The 26,837-nt window shown below is 38.8% G+C and overlaps 1 protein-coding gene across 2 annotated transcripts in view; it reads left to right on the top strand.

The window, feature by feature from the left end:
• myo9ab (myosin IXAb) overlaps positions 1-22,683 on the top strand; it is a 166,732-nt gene extending 144,049 nt beyond the window's left edge. The window contains exons 37-44 of one of the 2 annotated variants that reach the window (XM_079810160.1): positions 1,316-1,421; positions 1,498-1,629; positions 9,673-9,796; positions 14,658-14,711; positions 15,039-15,056; positions 16,797-16,981; positions 17,065-17,204; positions 20,932-22,683. In XM_079810160.1, the coding sequence (XP_079666286.1) occupies positions 1,316-1,421; positions 1,498-1,629; positions 9,673-9,796; positions 14,658-14,711; positions 15,039-15,056; positions 16,797-16,981; positions 17,065-17,204; positions 20,932-21,332 (1,160 nt within the window). In that variant the 3' untranslated portion in view covers positions 21,333-22,683. The remainder of the gene's footprint in view (positions 1-1,315; positions 1,422-1,497; positions 1,630-9,672; positions 9,797-14,657; positions 14,712-15,038; positions 15,057-16,796; positions 16,982-17,064; positions 17,205-20,931) is intronic. The other variant, XM_079810159.1, reaches the window with a different exon arrangement.
• The last annotated feature ends 4,154 nt before the right edge of the window (positions 22,684-26,837 follow it).

Below are 26,837 nucleotides of genomic sequence, written 5' to 3'. Positions count from 1 at the left end.
CCACCCATCCATCTATCTATCTAACCATCCACCCATCTATCTAACATCCATCCATCCATCTAACCATCCACCCATCTATCTATCTAACATCCATCCATCTAACCATCCACCCATCTATCTGTCTAACATCCATCCATCCATCTAACCATCCACCCATCCATCTATCTGTCTAAAATCCATCCATCCATCTAACCATCCATCCATCTATCTATCTAACCATCCATCCATCTAACATCCATCCATCTAACCATCCACCCACCCATCCATCTATCTAACATCCATCCATCCATCTAACATCCATCCATCTATCTAACCATCCATCCATCCATCCATCTATTGATCTAACCATCCATCCATCTATCTTTCCATCTATCTAACCATTCATCCATCCATCCATCCATCTAACCATCCATCATCCATACACCCACCCACCCACCCATCTATTTATCCATCCATCTGTCCATCTGTCTATCTATCTATCTATCTATCTATCTATCTATCTATCTATCTATCTATCTATCTATCTATCTATCTATCTATCTATCTATCTATCTATCCATCCATCCATCCATCCATCCATCCATCCATCCATCCATCCATCCATCCATCCATCCATCCATCCATCCATCCATCCATCCATCCATCCATCCATCCATCCATCCATCCATCCATCCATCCATCCATCCATCCATCCATCCATCCATCCATCCATCCATCCATCCATCCATCCATCCATCCATCCATCCATCCATCCATCCATCCATCCATCCATCCATCCATCCATCCATCATCCACCCACCCACCCATCCATAAAGAAAAAAATCAAAACCAACAAATCTTTTTTTATTATTGAATATTACAGTGTTTGTCATAAATTATTTATCATAATGTTTTAATAATCTTGAATCAGAATCACTTCCCCTCCATCTCTCCTCTTCTCTGATGGACGAGGGCGGGGCCACATGTCACTCACATGCGATCCACCAATAGCAAACCACAACCATCCAATCAATTCCCGACAGACGAAATCAAGCCCCGCCCTACATTTGTTCTTGTTTGAGAAGCGCTTCACTCAGATATACGACACAATAGGAACTAACTAATCAACTTGCATCTCATGCAGACTTTAAGAAAAAGTATTTTTCAAGAATTGCACTTAGACACATTCTTACAAACTATAAAGACATTTCTTCTATCTCAAAAAAAATGTTTTGGGTGAATCCGGCCCTTGATTATGTTCTCTCACCATTTTGAGGAGAACCTCTGCTCCTTTGGTGTGGTTTGCGTGGCTGTAATGGAGTGTGTGGTGCTGTAGGTCTGCAGGATAAGCGTGAGGTGGTGCAGGGGGTTTACTCCATCATTGATCAGCTCAGCAGAACTCACCTCAGCACACTGGAGAGACTGGTCTTCCACCTGGTCCGGTGAGATGCTCCACCTCCACAGCTTTTACTCAGTGCCTGTGGCTGCAGCAGTCTGACCATCTTCTGCTTGTTTCAGGATCTCATTCCAGGAGGAGACCAACCGCATGTCTGCGAACGCACTGGCCATTGTGTTTGCGCCCTGCATCCTGCGCTGTCCAGACACCACTGACCCCTTACAGAGCGTCCGGGACATCGGCAAGACCACGGCGTAAGAGGCAGTGTGCAACCTAGTGTTGTTTTCGTCAACGAAAAGTATGACTAAATATCGTCGTCAACGAACCTTTATAACGTGACGAAAACGAGACGAGACGCACCGTAAATGCTGGTCATGTGACGACGACGAATAAAAACGAGACTAAATGTGGTTCACGAAATAAAAACGATGCTAAAATGTCTCTTCATTTTCGTCGATTAGACGAAAAGTCGCGTTTTTATTATTATTTTGCAGTATTTCTGTGCGTCTCATTCACACTCTCACATCACTCTCTTCAAGCTCACTCGCGAAGTTATAGAAGATTTGTCTTTATCATTTACAGAGGCTAGTCAGTGATTTTATTGTCGTCTTAATCCAGAATATCAGTGTTTTTCTCCCACCACCCGTGTAAAAATCTCCGGCCGAATGACCTAACTTACAGTTTGACAAACACCAAGGTCGTGTGTGCCGTCTGAATCCACATCTCTGAGTTTTCAATAATATATCACTTCAGAATTCACGGTTTATATCCTTTTTGGCCACTGCAGAGCACCGTACGCTGTGCTTCGCTGTTATTTGGATGCATTTGAAAGATCTAGACTGAAATGCTGGCAAGTATTAACAAGAGCAAGATATTTCATCACCGCTCAAAAAAAGAAAGAAAAGCACGTAAACATTTGAAATGTGCCGTTATAACGGCAGCGATTATATATGTTAAATAACCGCAGCATTATGATTACCTCATAAGCGAATAAGAGGCTGTATTCACTTATTTCCACTCATTTCCATGTGGAATAAAATACAAGACAGAAAAACATTTTAACTATAATGTGGGTCTAATTTTAAACAGATTTAAAGCATTAAATAATATTATTTTCCTATTATTAAATTCAATTAAATATGCATTTATTCCTATTAAGACATTTGGAAAAACTTTTATTACATTGAAGTGGAAAATAAAATATGAGGGGAAATGTGGCCACAAAAATCACAGGAAAAAACACCACGAACCTTAAGAGACATCTCAATGTTTGTATTTAGTTTATTTAAATGTGTGTGTGTGTACTTCTAACATGTTTAGTTGGTCAAATAAATATGTTGTAACTTTAAATCAGAGCGTCTTCCGTGTCTGGAATGGATGTATTCTTGAGTCTGTAAGGTAACAATAATATAATAAGATAACATTGTTTGAAATGGGTTTGGCTAAAAGAAGATTTTGTTTTGTCTATAATATGTACTTATACTATATTGACTGGGTTAAATAGAATTGCATTACTAAAAAGAGACTAAAATACAATTTTCATTAACTAAAACTTGACTAAAATGTCATCAGTTATCGTCGACTAAAACTAGACGAAAATAGTCATAGATAATTCTGGCTAAAATAAGACTAAAATGCTCAGACTTTTAGACGACTAAAACTTGACTGGACTAAAAAGAGTATGACGAAAACTAATAAAAACTAAAATGACAGCTTGACACAAAGACTAGACTAAAACTCAAATTAAAACAGGCCGCCAAAAACAACACTAGTGCAGCCATAACTCATCCAGTTGTAGAGTAAAGGTTATTGCGCATGATCAATGCAGCTGTTTTGTGAGACGTCTAGACTTGCTTTAAGTCAAGTCAGCTTTATTTCTATAGCGCTTTTAACAATGCAGATTGTTTGAGAGCAGCTTTACAGTGTGAAACAGGAGAATAATGCAGCTTTACAGTGTGAAACAGGAGAATAATGCAGCTTTACAGTGTGAAACAGGAGAATAATGCAGCTTTACAGTGTGAAACAGGAGAATAATGCAGCTTTACAGTGTGAAACAGGAGAATAATGCAGCTTTACGGTGTGAAACAGGAGAATAATGCAGCTTTACAGTGTTAAACAGGAGAATAATGCAGCTTTACAGTGTTAAACAGGAGAATAATGCAGCTTTACAGTGTGAAACAGGAGAATAATGCAGCTTTACAGTGTTAAACAGGAGAATAATGCAGCTTTACAGTGTTAAACAGGAGAATAATGCAGCTTTACAGTGTGAAACAGGAGAATAATGCAGCTTTACAGTGTGAAACAGGAGAATAATGAAGCTTTACAGTGTGAAACAGGAGAATAATGAAGCTTTACAGTGTGAAACAGGAGAATAATGCAGCTTTACAGTGTGAAACAGGAGAATAATGCAGCTTTACAGTGTTAAACAGGAGAATAATGCAGCTTTACAGTGTTAAACAGGAGAATAATGCAGCTTTACAGTGTGAAACAGGAGAATAATGCAGCTTTACAGTGTGGAACAGGAGAATAATGCAGCTTTACAGTGTGAAACAGGAGAATAATGCAGCTTTACAGTGTTAAACAGGAGAATAATGCAGCTTTACAGTGTTAAACAGGAGAATAATGCAGCTCTACAGTGTGAAACAGGAGAATAATGCAGCTTTACAGTGTGAAACAGGAGAATAATGAAGCTTTACAGTGTGAAACAGGAGAATAATGCAGCTTTACAGTGTGAAACAGGAGAATAATGCAGCTTTACAGTGTTAAACAGGAGAATAATGCAGCTTTACAGTGTGAAACAGGAGAATAATGCAGCTTTACAGTGTGAAACAGGAGAATAATGCAGCTTTACAGTGTTAAACAGGAGAATAATGCAGCTTTACAGTGTGAAACAGGAGAATAATGCAGCTTTACAGTGTTAAACAGGAGAATAATGCAGCTTTACAGTGTGAAACAGGAGAATAATGCAGCTTTACAGTATGAAACAGGAGAATAATGCAGCTTTACAGTGTGAAACAGGAGAATAATGCAGCTTTACAGTGTTAAACAGGAGAATAATGCAGCTTTACAGTGTTAAACAGGAGAATAATGCAGCTTTACAGTGTGAAACAGGAGAATAATGCAGCTTTACAGTGTGAAACAGGAGAATAATGCAGCTTTACAGTGTGAAACAGGAGAATAATGCAGCTTTACAGTGTTAAACAGGAGAATAATGCAGCTTTACAGTGTGAAACAGGAGAATAATGCAGCTTTACAGTGTGAAACAGGAGAATAATGCAGCTTTACAGTGTGAAACAGGAGAATAATGCAGCTTTACAGTGTGAAACAGGAGAATACTGCAGCTTTACAGTGTGAAACAGGAGAATAATGAAGCTTTACAGTGTGAAACAGGAGAATAATGCAGCTTTACAGTGTGAAACAGGAGAATACTGCAGCTTTACAGTGTGAAACAGGAGAATAATGCAGCTTTACAGTGTGAAACAGGAGAATAATGCAGCTTTACAGTGTTAAACAGGAGAATAATGCAGCTTTACAGTGTGAAACAGGAGAATAATGCAGCTTTACAGTGTGAAACAGGAGAATAATGCAGCTTTACAGTGTGAAACAGGAGAATAATGCAGCTTTACAGTGTGAAACAGGAGAATAATGCAGCTTTACAGTGTTAAACAGGAGAATAATGCAGCTTTACAGTGTGAAACAGGAGAATAATGCAGCTTTACAGTGTGAAACAGGAGAATAATGCAGCTTTACAGTGTGAAACAGGAGAATAATGCAGCTTTACAGTGTGAAACAGGAGAATACTGCAGCTTTACAGTGTTAAACAGGAGAATACTGCAGCTTTACAGTGTTAAACAGGAGAATAATGCAGCTTTACAGTGTGAAACAGGAGAATAATGCAGCTTTACAGTGTGAAACAGGAGAATAATGCAGCTTTACAGTGTGAAACAGGAGAATAATGCAGCTTTACAGTGTGAAACAGGAGAATAATGCAGCTTTACAGTGTTAAACAGGAGAATAATGCAGCTTTACAGTGTGAAACAGGAGAATAATGCAGCTTTACAGTGTGAAACAGGAGAATAATGCAGCTTTACAGTGTGAAACAGGAGAATAATGCAGCTTTACAGTGTGAAACAGGAGAATAATGCAGCTTTACAGTGTTAAACAGGAGAATAATGCAGCTTTACAGTGTGAAACAGGAGAATAATGCAGCTTTACAGTGTGAAACAGGAGAATAATGCAGCTTTACAGTGTGAAACAGGAGAATAATGCAGCTTTACAGTGTGAAACAGGAGAATAATGCAGCTTTACAGTGTGAAACAGGAGAATAATGCAGCTTTACAGTGTGAAACAGGAGAATAATGCAGCTTTACAGTGTTAAACAGGAGAATAATGCAGCTTTACAGTGTTAAACAGGAGAATAATGCAGCTTTACAGTGTGAAACAGGAGAATAATGCAGCTTTACAGTGTGAAACAGGAGAATAATGCAGCTTTACAGTGTTAAACAGGAGAATAATGCAGCTTTACAGTGTTAAACAGGAGAATAATGCAGCTTTACAGTGTGAAACAGGAGAATAATGCAGCTTTACAGTGTGAAACAGGAGAATAATGCAGCTTTACAGTGTGAAACAGGAGAATACTGCAGCTTTACAGTGTGAAACAGGAGAATACTGCAGCTTTACAGTGTTAAACAGGAGAATAATGCAGCTTTACAGTGTGAAACAGGAGAATAATGCAGCTTTACAGTGTGAAACAGGAGAATAATGCAGCTTTACAGTGTGAAACAGGAGAATAATGCAGCTTTACAGTGTGAAACAGGAGAATAATGCAGCTTTACAGTGTGAAACAGGAGAATAATGCAGCTTTACAGTGTGAAACAGGAGAATAATGCAGCTTTACAGTGTTAAACAGGAGAATAATGCAGCTTTACAGTGTTAAACAGGAGAATAATGCAGCTTTACAGTGTTAAACAGGAGAATAATGCAGCTTTACAGTGTGAAACAGGAGAATAATGCAGCTTTACAGTGTGAAACAGGAGAATAATGCAGCTTTACAGTGTGAAACAGGAGAATAATGCAGCTTTACAGTGTTAAACAGGAGAATAATGCAGCTTTACAGTGTGAAACAGGAGAATAATGCAGCTTTACGGCGTGAAACAGGAGAATAATGCAGCTTTACGGTGTGAAACAGGAGAATAATGCAGCTTTACAGTGTGAAACAGGAGAATAATGCAGCTTTACAGTGTGAAACAGGAGAATAATGCAGCTTTACAGTGTGAAACAGGAGAATAATGCAGCTTTACAGTGTTAAACAGGAGAATAATGCAGCTTTACAGTGTGAAACAGGAGAATAATGCAGCTTTACAGTGTGAAACAGGAGAATAATGCAGCTTTACAGTGTGAAACAGGAGAATAATGCAGCTTTACAGTGTGAAACAGGAGAATAATGCAGCTTTACAGTGTGAAACAGGAGAATAATGCAGCTTTACAGTGTGAAACAGGAGAATAATGCAGCTTTACAGTGTTAAACAGGAGAATAATGCAGCTTTACAGTGTTAAACAGGAGAATAATGCAGCTTTACAGTGTGAAACAGGAGAATAATGCAGCTTTACAGTGTGAAACAGGAGAATAATGCAGCTTTACAGTGTGAAACAGGAGAATAATGCAGCTTTACAGTGTGAAACAGGAGAATAATGCAGCTTTACAGTGTGAAACAGGAGAATAATGCAGCTTTACAGTGTGAAACAGGAGAATAATGCAGCTTTACAGTGTTAAACAGGAGAATAATGCAGCTTTACAGTGTGAAACAGGAGAATAATGCAGCTTTACAGTGTGAAACAGGAGAATAATGCAGCTTTACAGTGTGAAACAGGAGAATAATGCAGCTTTACAGTGTGAAACAGGAGAATACTGCAGCTTTACAGTGTGAAACAGGAGAATAATGCAGCTTTACAGTGTGAAACAGGAGAATAATGCAGCTTTACAGTGTGAAACAGGAGAATAATGCAGCTTTACAGTGTGAAACAGGAGAATAATGCAGCTTTACAGTGTGAAACAGGAGAATAATGCAGCTTTACAGTGTTAAACAGGAGAATAATGCAGCTTTACAGTGTTAAACAGGAGAATAATGAAGCTTTACAGTGTGAAACAGGAGAATAATGCAGCTTTACAGTGTTAAACAGGAGAATAATGAAGCTTTACAGTGTTAAACAGGAGAATAATGAAGCTTTACAGTGTGAAACAGGAGAATAATGCAGCTTTACAGTGTGAAACAGGAGAATAATGCAGCTTTACAGTGTGAAACAGGAGAATAATGCAGCTTTACAGTGTTAAACAGGAGAATAATGCAGCTTTACAGTGTTAAACAGGAGAATAATGCAGCTTTACAGTGTGAAACAGGAGAATAATGCAGCTTTACAGTGTGAAACAGGAGAATAATGCAGCTTTACAGTGTTAAACAGGAGAATAATGCAGCTTTACAGTGTTAAACAGGAGAATAATGCAGCTTTACAGTGTGAAACAGGAGAATAATGCAGCTTTACAGTGTGAAACAGGAGAATAATGCAGCTTTACAGTGTGAAACAGGAGAATAATGCAGCTTTACAGTGTGAAACAGGAGAATAATGCAGCTTTACAGTGTTAAACAGGAGAATAATGCAGCTTTACAGTGTTAAACAGGAGAATAATGCAGCTTTACAGTGTGAAACAGGAGAATAATGCAGCTTTACAGTGTGAAACAGGAGAATAATGCAGCTTTACAGTGTTAAACAGGAGAATAATGCAGCTTTACAGTGTGAAACAGGAGAATAATGCAGCTTTACAGTGTGAAACAGGAGAATAATGCAGCTTTACAGTGTGAAACAGGAGAATAATGCAGCTTTACAGTGTTAAACAGGAGAATAATGCAGCTTTACAGTGTGAAACAGGAGAATAATGCAGCTTTACAGTGTGAAACAGGAGAATAATGCAGCTTTACAGTGTGAAACAGGAGAATAATGCAGCTTTACAGTGTGAAACAGGAGAATAATGCAGCTTTACAGTGTGAAACAGGAGAATAATGCAGCTTTACAGTGTGAAACAGGAGAATAATGCAGCTTTACAGTGTTAAACAGGAGAATAATGCAGCTTTACAGTGTGAAACAGGAGAATAATGCAGCTTTACAGTGTGAAACAGGAGAATAATGCAGCTTTACAGTGTGAAACAGGAGAATAATGCAGCTTTACAGTGTGAAACAGGAGAATAATGCAGCTTTACAGTGTTAAACAGGAGAATAATGCAGCTTTACAGTGTGAAACAGGAGAATAATGCAGCTTTACAGTGTGAAACAGGAGAATAATGCAGCTTTACAGTGTGAAACAGGAGAATAATGCAGCTTTACAGTGTGAAACAGGAGAATAATGCAGCTTTACAGTGTGAAACAGGAGAATAATGCAGCTTTACAGTGTTAAACAGGAGAATAATGCAGCTTTACAGTGTTAAACAGGAGAATAATGCAGCTTTACAGTGTGAAACAGGAGAATAATGCAGCTTTACAGTGTTAAACAGGAGAATAATGCAGCTTTACAGTGTTAAACAGGAGAATAATGCAGCTTTACAGTGTGAAACAGGAGAATAATGCAGCTTTACAGTGTGAAACAGGAGAATAATGCAGCTTTACAGTGTGAAACAGGAGAATAATGCAGCTTTACAGTGTGAAACAGGAGAATAATGCAGCTTTACAGTGTTAAACAGGAGAATAATGCAGCTTTACAGTGTGAAACAGGAGAATAATGCAGCTTTACAGTGTGAAACAGGAGAATAATGCAGCTTTACAGTGTGAAACAGGAGAATAATGCAGCTTTACAGTGTGAAACAGGAGAATAATGCAGCTTTACAGTGTGAAACAGGAGAATAATGAAGCTTTACAGTGTTAAACAGGAGAATAATGCAGCTTTACAGTGTGAAACAGGAGAATAATGCAGCTTTACAGTGTGAAACAGGAGAATACTGCAGCTTTACAGTGTGAAACAGGAGAATAATGCAGCTTTACAGTGTTAAACAGGAGAATAATGCAGCTTTACAGTGTTAAACAGGAGAATAATGCAGCTTTACAGTGTGAAACAGGAGAATAATGCAGCTTTACAGTGTGAAACAGGAGAATAATGCAGCTTTACAGTGTGAAACAGGAGAATAATGCAGCTTTACAGTGTTAAACAGGAGAATAATGCAGCTTTACAGTGTGAAACAGGAGAATAATGCAGCTTTACAGTGTGAAACAGGAGAATAATGCAGCTTTGGTCTGGTGTGTCTCCGCCTCAGGTGTGTGGAGCTGATCATCTGTGAGCAGATGAGGAAATATAAAGCTCGTCTGAAGGACATCAACACACTGGAGTTTGCGGAGAACAAAGCCAAGAGTCGCCTGACACACATCCGCCGCTCGATGGTGAGTGATGCCACACACACACACACACACACACACACACACACACACACACACACACACACACACACACACACACACACACACACACACACACACACACACACACACACACACACACACACACACACACACACATGACCTTCCACAGTTTAGCCCCTCCCCATTTTGTGACACGTCACTTTCCATGAATGTGGTTTCCATGAACTTCTGTGTGCCGGGAATTTAGAGGCACAAATCCCATCATCCCCACCTACTGAGAACGAGTGAATATTTCAGATAAAAATGAATGAGCTTAGCTTAGCTTAGCTTATCTATCTATCTATCCATCTATCCATCCATCCATCCAGTTATCCATCGAACTATCCATCCATTTATCCGTCCATTTATCCATCCATCCATCCATCCAATCATCCATCCATATATCGATCTATCTTTCATTTATCCATCCATACCTATTGATCCATCCATCCATCCATCCAGTTATCCATCTATTTATCCATCCATTTTTCCATCCATCCATTTATCCATCCAGTTATCCATCTATTTATCCATCCATTTTTCCATCCATCCATTTATCCATCCAGTTATCCATCTATTTATCCATCCATTTTTCCATCCATCCATTTATCCATCCATCCCTATTGATCCATCCAGCCATCTTAAATCCCTATATCTATCTAAACATCCATCCATCCATCCATCCATCCATCCAACTCTATATCTATCTAAACACCCATCCATCCATCCATCCAACTCTATATCTATCTAAACATCCATCCATCCATCCATCCATCCAACTCTATATCTATCTAAACACCCATCCATCCATCCATCCATCCAACTCTATATCTATCTAAACATCCATCCATCCATCCATCCAACTCTATATCTATCTAAACACCCATCCAACTCTATATCTATCTAAACATCCATCCATCCATCCATCCAACTCTATATCTATCTAAACATCCATCCAACTCTATATCTATCTAAACATCCATCCATCCATCCATCCAACTCTATATCTATCTAAACACCCATCCATCCATCCATCCAACTCTATATCTATCTAAACATCCATCCAACTCTATATCTATCTAAACACCCATCCATCCATCCATCCAACTCTATATCTATCTAAACACCCATCCATCCATCCATCCAACTCTATATCTATCTAAACACCCATCCATCCATCCATCCAACTCTATATCTATCTAAACATCCATCCATCCATCCATCCAACTCTATATCTATCTAAACATCCATCCATCCATCCATCCATCCAACTCTATATCTATCTAAACATCCATCCATCCATCCATCCATCCAACTCTATATCTATCTAAACATCCATCCATCCATCCATCCAACTCTATATCTATCTAAACATCCATCCATCCATCCATCCAACTCTATATCTATCTAAACATCCATCCATCCATCCATCCAACTCTATATCTATCTAAACATCCATCCATCCATCCATCCAACTCTATATCTATCTAAACATCCATCCATCCATCCATCCAACTCTATATCTATCTAAACATCCATCCAACCATCCATCCAACTCTATATCTATCTAAACACCCATCCATCCATCCATCCATCCATCCAACTCTATATCTATCTAAACATCCATCCATCCATCCATCCAACTCTATATCTATCTAAACATCCATCCATCCATCCATCCAACTCTATATCTATCTAAACATCCATCCATCCATCCATCCAACTCTATATCTATCTAAACATCCATCCATCCATCCAACTCTATATCTATCTAAACACCCATCCATCCATCCATCCAACTCTATATCTATCTAAACATCCATCCAACTCTATATCTATCTAAACACCCATCCATCCATCCATCCAACTCTATATCTATCTAAACACCCATCCATCCATCCATCCAACTCTATATCTATCTAAACACCCATCCATCCATCCATCCATCCAACTCTATATCTATCTAAACATCCATCCATCCATCCATCCAACTCTATATCTATCTAAACACCCATCCATCCATCCATCCAACTCTATATCTATCTAAACACCCATCCATCCATCCATCCAACTCTATATCTATCTAAACATCCATCCATCCATCCATCCAACTCTATATCTATCTAAACATCCATCCATCCATCCATCCATCCAACTCTATATCTATCTAAACATCCATCCATCCATCCATCCAACTCTATATCTATCTAAACATCCATCCATCCATCCATCCAACTCTATATCTATCTAAACATCCATCCATCCATCCATCCAACTCTATATCTATCTAAACATCCATCCATCCATCCATCCAACTCTATATCTATCTAAACATCCATCCATCCATCCATCCAACTCTATATCTATCTAAACATCCATCCATCCATCCATCCAACTCTATATCTATCTAAACATCCATCCAACCATCCATCCAACTCTATATCTATCTAAACACCCATCCATCCATCCATCCAACTCTATATCTATCTAAACATCCATCCATCCATCCATCCAACTCTATATCTATCTAAACATCCATCCATCCATCCATCCAACTCTATATCTATCTAAACATCCATCCATCCATCCATCCAACTCTATATCTATCTAAACATCCATCCATCCATCCAACTCTATATCTATCTAAACACCCATCCATCCATCCATCCAACTCTATATCTATCTAAACATCCATCCATCCATCCAACTCTATATCTATCTAAACACCCATCCATCCATCCATCCAACTCTATATCTATCTAAACACCCATCCATCCATCCATCCAACTCTATATCTATCTAAACATCCATCCATCCATCCATCCAACTCTATATCTATCTAAACATCCATCCAACTCTATATCTATCTAAACACCCATCCATCCATCCATCCATCCAACTCTATATCTATCTAAACATCCATCCATCCATCCATCCATCCAACTCTATATCTATCTAAACACCCATCCATCCATCCATCCAACTCTATATCTATCTAAACATCCATCCATCCATCCATCCAACTCTATATCTATCTAAACATCCATCCATCCATCCATCCAACTCTATATCTATCTAAACATCCATCCATCCATCCAACTCTATATCTATCTAAACACCCATCCATCCATCCATCCAACTCTATATCTATCTAAACATCCATCCATCCATCCAACTCTATATCTATCTAAACATCCATCCATCCATCCATCCAACTCTATATCTATCTAAACATCCATCCATCCATCCATCCAACTCTATATCTATCTAAACATCCATCCATCCATCCATCCAACTCTATATCTATCTAAACATCCATCCATCCATCCATCCAACTCTATATCTATCTAAACATCCATCCATCCATCCATCCAACTCTATATCTATCTAAACATCCATCCATCCATCCAACTCTATATCTATCTAAACACCCATCCATCCATCCATCCAACTCTATATCTATCTAAACATCCATCCATCCATCCAACTCTATATCTATCTAAACACCCATCCATCCATCCATCCAACTCTATATCTATCTAAACACCCATCCATCCATCCATCCAACTCTATATCTATCTAAACATCCATCCATCCATCCATCCAACTCTATATCTATCTAAACATCCATCCAACTCTATATCTATCTAAACACCCATCCATCCATCCATCCAACTCTATATCTATCTAAACACCCATCCATCCATCCATCCAACTCTATATCTATCTAAACACCCATCCATCCATCCATCCAACTCTATATCTATCTAAACACCCATCCATCCATCCATCCATCCAACTCTATATCTATCTAAACACCCATCCATCCATCCATCCAACTCTATATCTATCTAAACATCCATCCAACTCTATATCTATCTAAACACCCATCCATCCATCCATCCAACTCTATATCTATCTAAACATCCATCCATCCATCCATCCAACTCTATATCTATCTAAACACCCATCCATCCATCCATCCAACTCTATATCTATCTAAACATCCATCCATCCATCCAACTCTATATCTATCTAAACACCCATCCATCCATCCATCCAACTCTATATCTATCTAAACATCCATCCATCCATCCATCCATCCAACTCTATATCTATCTAAACACCCATCCATCCATCCATCCAACTCTATATCTATCTAAACACCCATCCATCCATCCATCCAACTCTATATCTATCTAAACATCCATCCATCCATCCATCCAACTCTATATCTATCTAAACATCCATCCATCCATCCATCCAACTCTATATCTATCTAAACACCCATCCATCCATCCATCCATCCAACTCTATATCTATCTAAACACCCATCCATTCATCCATCCAACTCTATATCTATCTAAACATCCATCCATCCATCCATCCAACTCTATATCTATCTAAACATCCATCCATCCATCCATCCAACTCTATATCTATCTAAACATCCATCCATTCATCCATCCAACTCTATATCTATCTAAACATCCATCCATTCATCCATCCAACTCTATATCTATCTAAACATCCATCCATCCATCCATCCAACTCTATATCTATCTAAACACCCATCCATCAAAAAATTAGCAAAATTACATTTAACAAATGTCTAATATAATATAGTTTGACCTACTCAGACGGACTATCAGTATTTTCTGAAGGTGATCTCGTGTCCCTCATCATTTGTTGAAAATGATCCTCAAGTCTTATTCTGTACTACACTCATGGAAAGTGCCTTACATCTCCACTTCCCCATTCTGTGTCCAGACAGACATTCCACTAATCCTGTTTTCTTCCCTTCACTCCTCCCCATCCCCTTCTCCCCATCCTCCTCTTCCAGAAACCAGTACTAATTGCGGTTAGGTTTATTGGCATTACAAGAAATGCCACCCTGGTATGTATCCACGCCGAAACATCTGTGAGTTGACGGGCTAGTTCATGTCAGTGCCAGTGTCAGTGTAGCATCGCTAGTTGCCATCCGTGGTTTGATGCCATGTTTATCTGGGCCTGTTGGAGACGTTCAGCTGACTCTGAAATGCTGTGCTGTGATTGGTTGTGTGAGTTGATCGGAGGCACGGTCCAAATCATGTGCTCAAATGTCACGCTCTTTTATTTTTCTTTGGTTTGTCTTGTTTTCACCACACATGCGACATTCTGCCGTATTACTAACATCTCCTCTTTTATTTCTCCTGCATTTGCTTCTCGCTGCGTTATTACACAGCCAAACGCAGTTAAAAAGGTAAAGCTCTGACTGTGTGTGTGTGTGTGTGTGTGTGTGTGTTTAGGGAGTTGCGTCTCACTGCAGTGCTGTCTGTCTCACTCATGTAAGGTGTGGTCATGTAATACACGCGTGTATTATTCATCATACATGCTAATACAACTGATGCATTGTTTATAATTGTATTGATGTATATACACACACCCTCTATATATATAGTGTGTGTATGTATATATGTGTGTGTTTTTTAATAAATATTGTCTTTATGTGGTTGCAAAAATGTAGGCTACAATTATATATACATTTTATTATTAGTTTATAATTTTATAATAATTTGCTGCCTATTGGAGGACAACTTCCAAATTTTAGTAATTTAATAAAAAATATCTATTTAATTAAATGTAACATTTAAGACCTGGCTGCTTGATTGTAACAAAAATCTAAATTCCAATTCCAAATTGTATTATTTAATTTAAAATTACTATTTAATTAAATTTTTAAACATTTAAACATTCACAATAAAAAATAAATATGTATTTAAAGCATTTAAATACATTTATTTTAAATATCATTTTAAAATATTTAACTGTAAATCGTAATCGTTAGCTTTTTAACCAACTGATACAAATTTTGATTTTTAAAAACGAATTTCATTAATTTTAATTTATTATTAGATTTTTTGATAATTAATGTCTATACGTGGTTCCAAAAATGTAGGTTGTAATTAAACATACATTTTATTATTAGTTTATAATTTTATAATATTTTGCTGCCTACTGGAGTACAACTTCCAAATTTTAATAATTTTATTTAAATATCTATTTAATTAAATTTAACATTTAAATATAAGTTTTTAAAGCATTTAAATAATAATTTTATTGTAAATTAAAAAAATATATATATATTTAACTGTAAATAGTAATTCCGCTTTTATAGTAAAGCATCCAACTATAAACGTTGACATTTAAAAAGTAATATTTAATCAATTTTAATGTATTATTATTAGATTTTTGTGATAATTATTGTCTATACGCGGTTCCAAAAATGTAGGCTGTAATTATACATATATTTTATTATTAGTTTATAATGTTATAATATTTTGCTGCCTACTGGAGTACAACTTCCAAATTTTAATAATTGTATTTAAATATCTATTTAATTAAATTTAACATTTCAATTAATCGTGATTAATCGCATCCAAAATAAAAGTTTGTGTTTACATAATATATGTGTGTGTACTCTGTTAATTATTATTTATATATAAATACACACACATTCATGTATATATTTAAGAAATATTTGCATGTATATACATTTATATAATCTATAATATATATAAATATAAATGTTTTATATATAAAAATAAAAAAAAATCTTAAATATATACATGCTTGTGTGTGTGTTTATATATAAATAATAATTAACAGAGTACACACACATATATTATGTAAACACAAACTTTTATTTTGGATGCGATTAATTGCGATTAATCTTTTGACAGCCCTAATATAAATAGAAGTTTTTGAAGCATTTAAATAATAATTTTATTGTAAATTTACATTTAACTATAAATAGTAATTCCGCTTTTATAGTAAAGCATCCAACTATAAACGTTGACATTTAAAAACGAATATTTCATCCATTTTTATGTATTATTATTAGTTTTTGAAAACGTACGCCCTCGAGCTTCATATCCTGTTTTCTACACATGCTATACAAGTCTAGCGACTCCAACTTTCCCTCATTGATGACTCTCTTCAGGGTAAGACGCGTCTACGCAAGAGCGGCCGCCACACGCCCTCGCCGCCCTTGAGCCCTCGGATGGCAGAGAGGGAGGAGCCTGGCGAGGAGGGGGCGGAGTCTGGGCTGAGCGAGCAGCAGCAAGCGGCCATGCAGCAAGAAGAGAAAGTTTTGACCATGCAGATTGAAAACCTGCAGAAAGAGAAGTTAGTTAACACCTTTTGCGTCATGGCTACCGCTTGTTTTTCCTGTCTGGATTTCGTAACGTTTTGTCATCGCTTCATTTCAGGGAAGAGCTAACCTATGAGATGTTGGCGTTGGATCCCAGAGCGTCCGATGATGAGATGCTGGAGTCCGAAGCGTCCATCGGAACGGCAGACAGCTCGGAAAACCTCATGGAGTCGGAAGGGGCCATGTCCGATCAATGGGGTAACGTGTTTTATAGTAGTTTCAGAGAGTTCTGGCATCATTTACTCTATCTTTGAGACACAACCTGAGAGGCTGATGTCCAAAACCAGATCTCAGAACATCCAAAAAGGTCCTAAAATCATATGAATCATGCGGTTTCATCGAAGCGCTTTATATCATGAACAGATTGGCTTTTATTCACATATAACCAATAATATGTGATTTATGTGTTTATATGTAAATAAATGTCTAAATTAAATCTGTTCATCATATCAAGCGTCTCGATTCATGCAGATTTATTTGAACCTGGTTTTGGTTACCTGGATGCATATCTTTAGTGACCCGGGACGTCATTCACTGCCCTCCTCCTCCTCACTCACTCTTTTTTTAAAGTTAGACATCAACCTTCTTAGTATTCCTCAATCAATTCATTATAAACAATATAACAAAAAAATATATAAAAGAATGCCTGTTTTCCCATTCATTTTGTGTCAAAATTGAATAGGGTCGCTAACGACCCGAGGTGTGTGTTAGTATAAGTATATTTTCTTCTGCACAACAATAATCGAAACTTTGATGGCTGAATGTGCAATTCACCTTTATTCCACAAGGTGTCTGATACACACTGATGAAGTGACATTACACTCATAGTCACCGCAGGCAGAAAACAAAAGAATAGGAAGAATCACCAGCAAAACTTGACATGTGTCCGTGATTTACTGCACATGACTGAACACAACAGAGATGGGCACTCGAGTCAAAACTCGAGACAAAAATATTTTAAAAACAACTCAAGTGTTTAATCCTTAACTACTGATATCGTTAATAAATCATTTTTGCTTTATTTGAATTTTATAACATCTGCTTCACATATACATGACATGGTAGATCGGACCCTTGCCATTGATATTTGATTACGGATGTCCGTGTATTGCATGAAATGTCATGAGTCCCATGAAGCATGACAGGATGCATCGTGCCATATGTTCTCACATTTGGATTCATTACCATGTCAGATCGGCTAGATGCAAAGAACGTGTGGAAAACAATTAAAGACATCGGAACGACAACATCAAATTGTATTAGACATGGCATCCACAAAGGTAACTCTTTAACTTTACTGTGGTCTAGCTGCACGGCTCCTTTGGATTGCCAATGTAACGCCTCCTGTTTGCACCACCCACTCTAAGCGGGACTCGAACCCGGGTCCTTATGTTTACTCGCACAGCAACTACTAGCTGGCCTTTGTTACACTCCCCCCCTAAACCTCACTCCCATCCGGGTCACGGCACCAATATAACCCCTCCTGTTCAAACCACCCTCTCCAAGCGGGACTCGAACCCGGGTCCTTATGTTTACTCACACAGCGACTACTAGCTGACCTCAGTTACACTCCCCCCCTAAACCTCACTCCCACCCGGGTCACGGCACCAATATAACCCCTCCTGTTCAAACCACCCTCTCCAAGCGGGACTCGAACCCGGGTCCTTATGTTTACTCGCACTAACTACTAGCTGGCCTTTGTTACACTCCACCCCCTAAACCTCACTCCCATCCGGGTCACGGCACCAATATAACCCCTCCTGTTCAAACCACCCTCTCCAAGCGGGACTCGAACCCGGGTCCTTATGTTTACTCGCACAGCGACTACTAGCTGGCCTTTGTTACACTCCCCCCCTAAACCTCACTCCCATCCGGGTCACGGCACCAATATAACCCCTCCTGTTCAAACCACCCTCTCCAAGCGGGACTCGAACCCGGGTCCTTATGTTTACTCGCACAGCAACTACTAGCTGGCCTTTGTTACACTCCCCCCCTAAACCTCACTCCCACCCGGGTCACAGCACTAATGTAACCCCTCCTGTTCAAACCACCCTCTCCAAGCGGGACTCGAACCCGGGTCCTTATGTTTACTCGCACTAACTACTAGCTGGCCTTTGTTACACTCCACCCCCTAAACCTCACTCCCATCCGGGTCACGGCACCAATATAACCCCTCCTGTTCAAACCACCCTCTCCAAGCGGGACTCGAACCCGGGTCCGCCGGCATGAGACTCAGACGCTCTAACAAAGGAGGCTAAAGGCTGCAACCTCTAGTGTCAGTCACTAGAGCGTCTCTTGAGATCAGAGGAGTGAGGTTTACTCGCACTAACTACTAGCTGGCCTCAGTTACACCTAACCTTTACACCTAGCACTACGTTTTACTTTCAATCAGTCTTTTCCTAGTATATGCAGCTTTTCTCTCTCGTAATGTGTCTATGTGAGAAAGATAAAGATGTTAATCCAATTATTACTTAAAGTGCATATTTTAACGTATCACAATGAGCATGCATACAGTTTTCTATTGACCTAAAACAACTGGGAAACATTCGGAGGTTGATATTTTCTGATAATGGCTGTCCCGCTGTATAGCAAACCTGTTCTTGCACCATCTTGTTCCCACTCGAGACTGTATCGTAAATGACTACTCATCTTGTTGCCAGGACAATTGTTTTGTGTTGAACATTATAATTGGATTATAACGTAACAGGCTGGATGTATCCCTTACTTCTTAGGACCTTTATTACAAACAAAACAGATGATAGAAAGGCCAAATATTTTGTCTAAATTAAAAATTAGGGCTGTCAAAAGATTAATCGCGATTAATCGCATCCAAAATAAAAGTTTGTGTTTACATAATATATGTGTGTGCACTCTGTTAATTATTATTTATATATAAATACACACACATTCATGTATATATTTAAGAAATATTTGCATGTATATACATTTATATAATCTATAATATATATAAATATAAATGTTTTATATATATAAAAATAATATTTTTTTCTTAAATATATACATGCTTGTGTGTGTATTTATATATAAATAATAATTAACAGAGTACACACACATATATTATGTAAACACAAACTTTTATTTTGGATGCGATTAATCTTTTGACAGCCCTATTAAAAAATATGAGTTTTTTTGTTGTTGGTGGATCTGGTGAAGAAGCTATCAGCGATCAAAATATAGAATCTTTTTGAATGTACTGGGAAATGAGCTCTGACCATTCTTCGATCATTTTATTCTACTGTATTGTTACTCTAATATCAGGAGTTTTATATATGATCATAAGTTTTATATCCATCCGTGTTAGATATAGATCCGGGTCGCTAAAGACCCCAATATGTAAGAATGCATTTAAAGCTACACTGTGTAACTTTTTTAGTTTATTCTTAGCTAAAAACACTTAGTTCTTTCAGAAATATATGTGCTCATTAATGCATATTTACTTCTTTCAAGTAATAAAGTATTCTCGTAAGTTTATAATATGCCATTGTAAACACATACGGGTGAGGGTTCGAATGCCGGTCGCCATGTTGATCCTCCATCTTGAAAGTACATTAGCCAAAGAGGGACATTCCCGTAAATTCAAGCTTCGCCTTTGGCGTTTTAACACTCGATGGCACCGTGTCCAATGTGGACGAGGTCGAACTGGAAGCCATGTTAATCTTGGACTAAATCGGCCACCGTAGGAGTTAAAACGAAATCAGAATTGAGAGGAACAGAAACTAATATTCACTGGATGGTCATATACAAGTTCACCACTAGATGGGGGAAAATATCACACAGTGTAGCTTTAAGGGTTAAACATATCTTCGATTGTGGGTGAGTAAATGATGACAGAACTGTAATTTTGCCATGAACTAACCCTTTGAGATTTGCAGATGATTTGCAGTGTCAAACGTCTCCTTTTTAGAAAGAATCCCGGGCGCGGTGTCGGCGACACACTGGAGGAAGTCCGAGTCCAAAAGTAGGCGGGGCTTGCGGCGTCAGCCCGAATCTCTGGACTCCGTGGACTCAGCCGTCGCCTCGCTTTCCTCCGTGTCATCCACGCCTCACTATCGGTTCCGCTCATCCTCTTCTGGGCCTCTGTTTTCCTCCGCCGCCACCTCGGGCGGGGACTTGCACATTCTCCCCGACCAGGAGGGCTTAGAACAGGCTTCCCTGACCACCCGATGTGCCTCCAGCTCCGAGAAGACCCGCCCGCGGCCCAGGGGGAACCGAAGCTGCCCGCCAAAGTCCCGCGAGTCGAGAGAGCACGAGTTTGGGTCCTCTCAGCCGTTAGTGCTGTACGGGAGTAATGAGTTTATGGTGTGACCGCGATAACCAATAACATTTGAAGCTTGGAGATCGACCACACGCCCCTTCCAGTGAACAAACTGTAATGCTGCCTTCACACCGGACGCCATTCACGCGAGTGATTTACATGTTAAAGTGTTAGTTCACCCAAAAATGTAAATTGTGTCATTAATGACTGAGCCTCATGTGGTTGGACACCCGTCAGACCTCCGTTCATCTTCAGACACAAATGAAGATATTTTAGTGTAAATCTGATGCTCTGAAAGGCCTCCATTGGCTCAACTTTACACTCTCAAGACCCTTAAAAGACACTAAAGACTAAAGTTACAAAGTCCATCTCACTACAGCGGCTCTACAATAACTTTTACGAAGACGAGAATAGTTTTTGTGCGCAAAAAAACCCTAAATAACGACTTATATAGTGATGACGATTTCAAAACACGGCCTCAGGAAGCTTCGAAGTGTTATGAATCAGTGAGTCGATTGATGATTCGGATCGCGTGTCAAACCGCCAAACTGCTGAAATTTGGCGATTCAAACCGCTGAATCGACTCACTGATTCATAACGCTTCAAACCGCTGAATCGACTCACTGATTCATAACGCTTCAAACCGCTGAATCGACTCACTGATTCATAACGCTTCAAACCGCTGAATCGACTCACTGATTCATAACGCTTCGAAGCTTCATGATGCCGTGTTTTGAAATCGTCATCACTAAATAAGTCGTTATTTAGGGTTTTTTGCGCACAAAAACTATTGTCGCTGATTCATAAAGTTATTGTAGAGCCGCTGTAGTGAGATGGACTTTGTAACTTTAGTCTTTAGTGTCTTTTAAGGGTCTTGAGAGTGTAAAGTTGAGCCAATGGAGGCCTTTCAGAGCATCAGATTTACACTAAAATATCTTCATTTGTGTCTGAAGATGAACGGAGGTCTGACGGGTGTCCAACCACATGAGGCTCAGTCATTAATGACACAATTTACAGTTTTGGGTGAACTAACCCTTTAAGTCAATGCAGAGACGCAAATGGCGTGATTCGCGCGAATCGCTAAAGTTAAAAAATCTGAACTTTGGTGTATATTCGCGCCGCGTTAACCAATCAGGAGCTTGCTCTAGTAGTGACAACAATTAGGACAGAATTTGTATATTAATATCTGGTTCAAACAATATTATTATCACTGTGATAACATTTAAATGACATGAAACACAACCCAGCCTCTTTTTGTCAAATGCAAGTTTATGTGTGATCAATAATACAAAAGTATAATTAAAAGGTATAAGAAGCTACACATGAAATCAAGCAAACAATTCAGTCAAACATTCAAATTCAGCGCTAGTTGGCTACAACGCTAACGTACAGTTATAGCCTAAAAATAAAAAAGTAATGAAACTTCACTTTGCCCTCAGCCTAAACGATTTGCCAGGGAACAAATTATAGATCCATGAGAGCAAAGATCGGCCGTTACAAGACGAATTATAGCTGGAGACGCCTCAGAGCCAGCGGAGGCAGAAGGACTGGCCGAGGAAAGGCTACTTTCGTCGGGGTAAACAAGCACGGAGCGCCGCTGATCCACTGGAGCTCACAACTCCGAAAACGCCAGATCACATGTTCAAATAGGCGCTCTCTTTATAAATAAACCACTGATTTGAGCTTTAAACCACTACATTATCTACACAGCCCATGTCAGCCATTTCACAACGAGACAAGCCCCTCCCATGAGGCGAATTCACGTCTGTTGTGAAGTGAATGTCACGCATGAATAAACTCAAAATGTTCAAGCGTCCAAATTCGTGCGAATTATTCGCATCAATCGCGTCCGGTGTGAACGCCACATAAGGAAGGATGAACTGAATGAGCGCACCCATATCTACGACCTACTGACTGTAAAGTGGACCTGCTGGACCGGTCCGTTCTTCACCAACAGGGAAAGAGCGATTTTTAAATCAACCTGTGATGTCCATTTTCATGTTTACAGAACTGAGCCAATGAGAGGTCACATGACTTCAACTGACTGCATGCCGTATTGCTACCGTTGTTTTCACTCTATGATTAAAACCTTTGATAAAGTGCTAAATATGTAAAATAATATTATATGATTGCTGAGGGTGGAATGAGTGGTGTAAATAGCTGAGATCCCCGTGCTGCTGGCCGACCCGTGTGAAAATAACGTCTTTTTGTGTTGCAGATGGAAAACTTGTGTGAATCTCGTCTCTTTATGTCGGGTTTCTTTATGGGTGAGTCTGACAAAAACACACATGGTCCAGGTCATATTTCTGCCCTGAAATCTGACCCCGGGCGTGTGCTTTAGTGAGATTCATCCTCGGTTTTGCTTGTTTGTTTTGGTTCCAGAAACACGTTTTCCCTTCAGATGGAAAATCAAAAGGATGATAGTCGGATGGGCATAACCTCAAGTGTGTTTGTCCCATGATTCTTTGCTGTAGTTTTAATCACTGTTGTTTGTTTCGTCCCATCAGTGTTACGTGCAACAAAATCAGGACTTGAAAATTTTATTTTTTGCTTTTTTTAAAGTATTTTGTGTTTTATACATGCTGATATTTTATTGTGAAATTCAAGTATATAAATATATTTTTTGGTGTAATGTTTCCATTGTGCCATTCGGAGTCACATATTTAGTTCTCTTGGCCACAACGTCCTGTTTGGTTTTGGTTTAGGGCTAATTTTATCTATGACAGGGTCCTCTGCTGTGGTTTTTACCCTTTAATCTGACATTAAGACACTCGTTTATTGCAGTAACCTTCATAGGACACATAACAGCAAAAAGCTTGAAGCTTTAATATGAACTATAGTACGTTTACACAGTGAACATTGCTGTTTATGTGCAGGGAATGTGTCTCCAGAAGCTGTTTACTCTTTTTTTTGATGTGCTGTTACAGATATCTATGTCTATATTTATGTCATATCATAGCCTATTGCAAGAAACCATCACGTGGTGCAATGACACAAGACTTAAGCTGTGTTTTGATAGGTATATTAGGTACTATCTTAACCTTAAGTCCACTAACGCTCTAAAAGGGGCGGTAAGAAGGAAGCGGTTGTTTGTTGCGTCCTGCATAAGTGAATGTAATCACTGTAGCATGCCACAATATTGTCAAAGTTTCTCTTTCACGGCCGCTGTATTTAAGACCATGTGTAAGGCCAGAAACATACTCTATGCAAATACGCAAACAGTTCCGTACATATTTAACATGCATTACTGTGGCTTTAGTACTTACCTTCAAATGTCTGTCGTTAAAGGGATAGCTCACCCTAAAATCTGAATAACCCCTTGATTTACTCGCCCTCAACTCATCCTTGGTGTACATGACTTTACTCTTTCAGACAAATACAATCAGTTATATTAAAAATGTCCTGGCTCTTTCAAGCTTTATAATGGCAGTGAATGGCTGCTTTAAAGTCCATAAAAGTGCATCTATCCATCATAAAAGCGCATCCATCCATCATAAAAGTGCATCTATCCATCATAAAAGTGCATCCATCATCCATCCATCATAAAAGTGCATCCCTCCATCATAAAAGTGCATCTATCCATCATAAAAGTGCATCCATACGTCATAAAGCGCATCCATCCATCATAAAAGCGCATCCATCCATCATAAAAGTGCATCTATCCATCATAAAAGTGCATCCATCCATCATAAAAGTGCATCTATCCATCATAAAAGCGCATCCATCCATCATAAAAGTGCATCCATCCATCATAAAAGTGCATCTATCCATCATAAAAGTGCATCCATCATCCATCCATCATAAAAGTGCATCTATCCATCATAAAAGTGCATCCCTCCATCATAAAAGTGCATCCATACGTCATAAAGCGCATCCATCCATCATAAAAGCGCATCCATCCATCATAAAAGCGCATCCATCCATCATAAAAGCGCATCCATCCATCATAAAAGCGCATCCATCCATCATAAAAGTGCATCCATCCATCATAAAAGTGCATCTATCCATCATAAAAGTGCATCCATCCATCATAAAAGTGCATCCATACGTCATAAAGCGCATCCATCCATCATAAAAGCGCATCCATCCATCATAAAAGTGCATCCATCCATCATAAAAGTGCATCTATCCATCATAAAAGCGCATCCATCCATCATAAAAGTGCATCTATCCATCATAAAAGTGCATCCATCATCCATCCATCATAAAAGTGCATCCATCCATCATAAAAGCGCATCTATCCATCATAAAAGCGCATCCATCCATCATAAAAGTGCATCTATCCATCATAAAAGTGCATCCATCATCCATCCATCATAAAAGTGCATCCCTCCATCATAAAAGCGCATCCATCCATCATAAAAGTGCATCTATCCATCATAAAAGTGCATCCATCATCCATCCATCATAAAAGTGCATCTATCCATCATAAAAGCGCATCCATCCATCATAAAAGTGCATCTATCCATCATAAAAGTGCATCCATCATCCATCCATCATAAAAGTGCATCCCTCCATCATAAAAACGCATCCATCCATCATAAAAGTGCATCTATCCATCATAAAAGTGCATCCATCATCCCTCCATCATAAAAGTGCATCCCTCCATCATAAAAGTTAATCTATCCATCATAAAAGTGCATCCCTCCATCATAAAAGTTAATCTATCCATCATAAAAGTGCATCTATCCATCATAAAAGTGCATCCATCATCCATCCATCATAAAAGTGCATCCCTCCATCATAAAAGTGCATCTATCCATCATAAAAGTGCTCTGGGGGGTTAATAAAAGCCTTCTGAAGCGAAGCCATGCGTTTGTGTAAAAAAAAAACTATATTTAAAACTTTACAAACTAATTTAACTAGCTTCCGACAGAGGGGCTTGAGTTTGTTGCCCAACACCATTTGTTTGAACCATGACAGGCGTCAAAGATTACGATACTCCTACATCCTGCGTCATACATCGCGTCAGGGGTCGCTCTTTTGCCGGATTGAAATATGGATATTTTTACCCAAACACATCGCTACAGAAAGCCTTTATTAACCCCCGGAGCCGTGTGGATATCTTTTATGATAAATATGCACTTTCATGGACTTCAAAACAGAAACAGCCATTATAAAGCTTGGAAGAGGCAGGACATTTTAAATAGAACTCTGATTGTGTTCGTCTGAATGAACAATGTCACACCTAGGATTAGTTGAGTGTGAGTAAATCATGGGCTAATTTTAATTTTTGGGTGAACTTTCCCTTTAAACTGGATTTAGCTAGCTAGCTATAAACATGTTGACAGTGTAACGTTAACGTAATTCTCTTGAAACCGTCCCTCCGGTCAGTAGTTGACCTGAAAGAAATAAAGCGACCGGTATTATGCTAATTCGCTCAGAACGCGATGACACGTGACCTCGCGCTCACGCACTTGAGTATGTTTCGGGGATGTTTAAAAACAAGGGAAGTCATTGAGGGATGTAATATCTTATTTTATGTTGAATGATCCTGCGCTGTGTGTTTTGATGGACTGAGACAAATTTGTGCTTTCGGATTTTGTGTTTGTGCT

The sequence above is a fragment of the Gobio gobio genome (genome assembly GCF_949357685.1).
Source record: "Gobio gobio genome assembly, chromosome: 25".
Classification (NCBI taxonomy): Eukaryota; Metazoa; Chordata; class Actinopteri; order Cypriniformes; family Gobionidae; genus Gobio; species Gobio gobio.
Note: the sequence above shows the minus strand (reverse complement) of the source record. Positions and strands in the feature narration are given on the sequence as shown.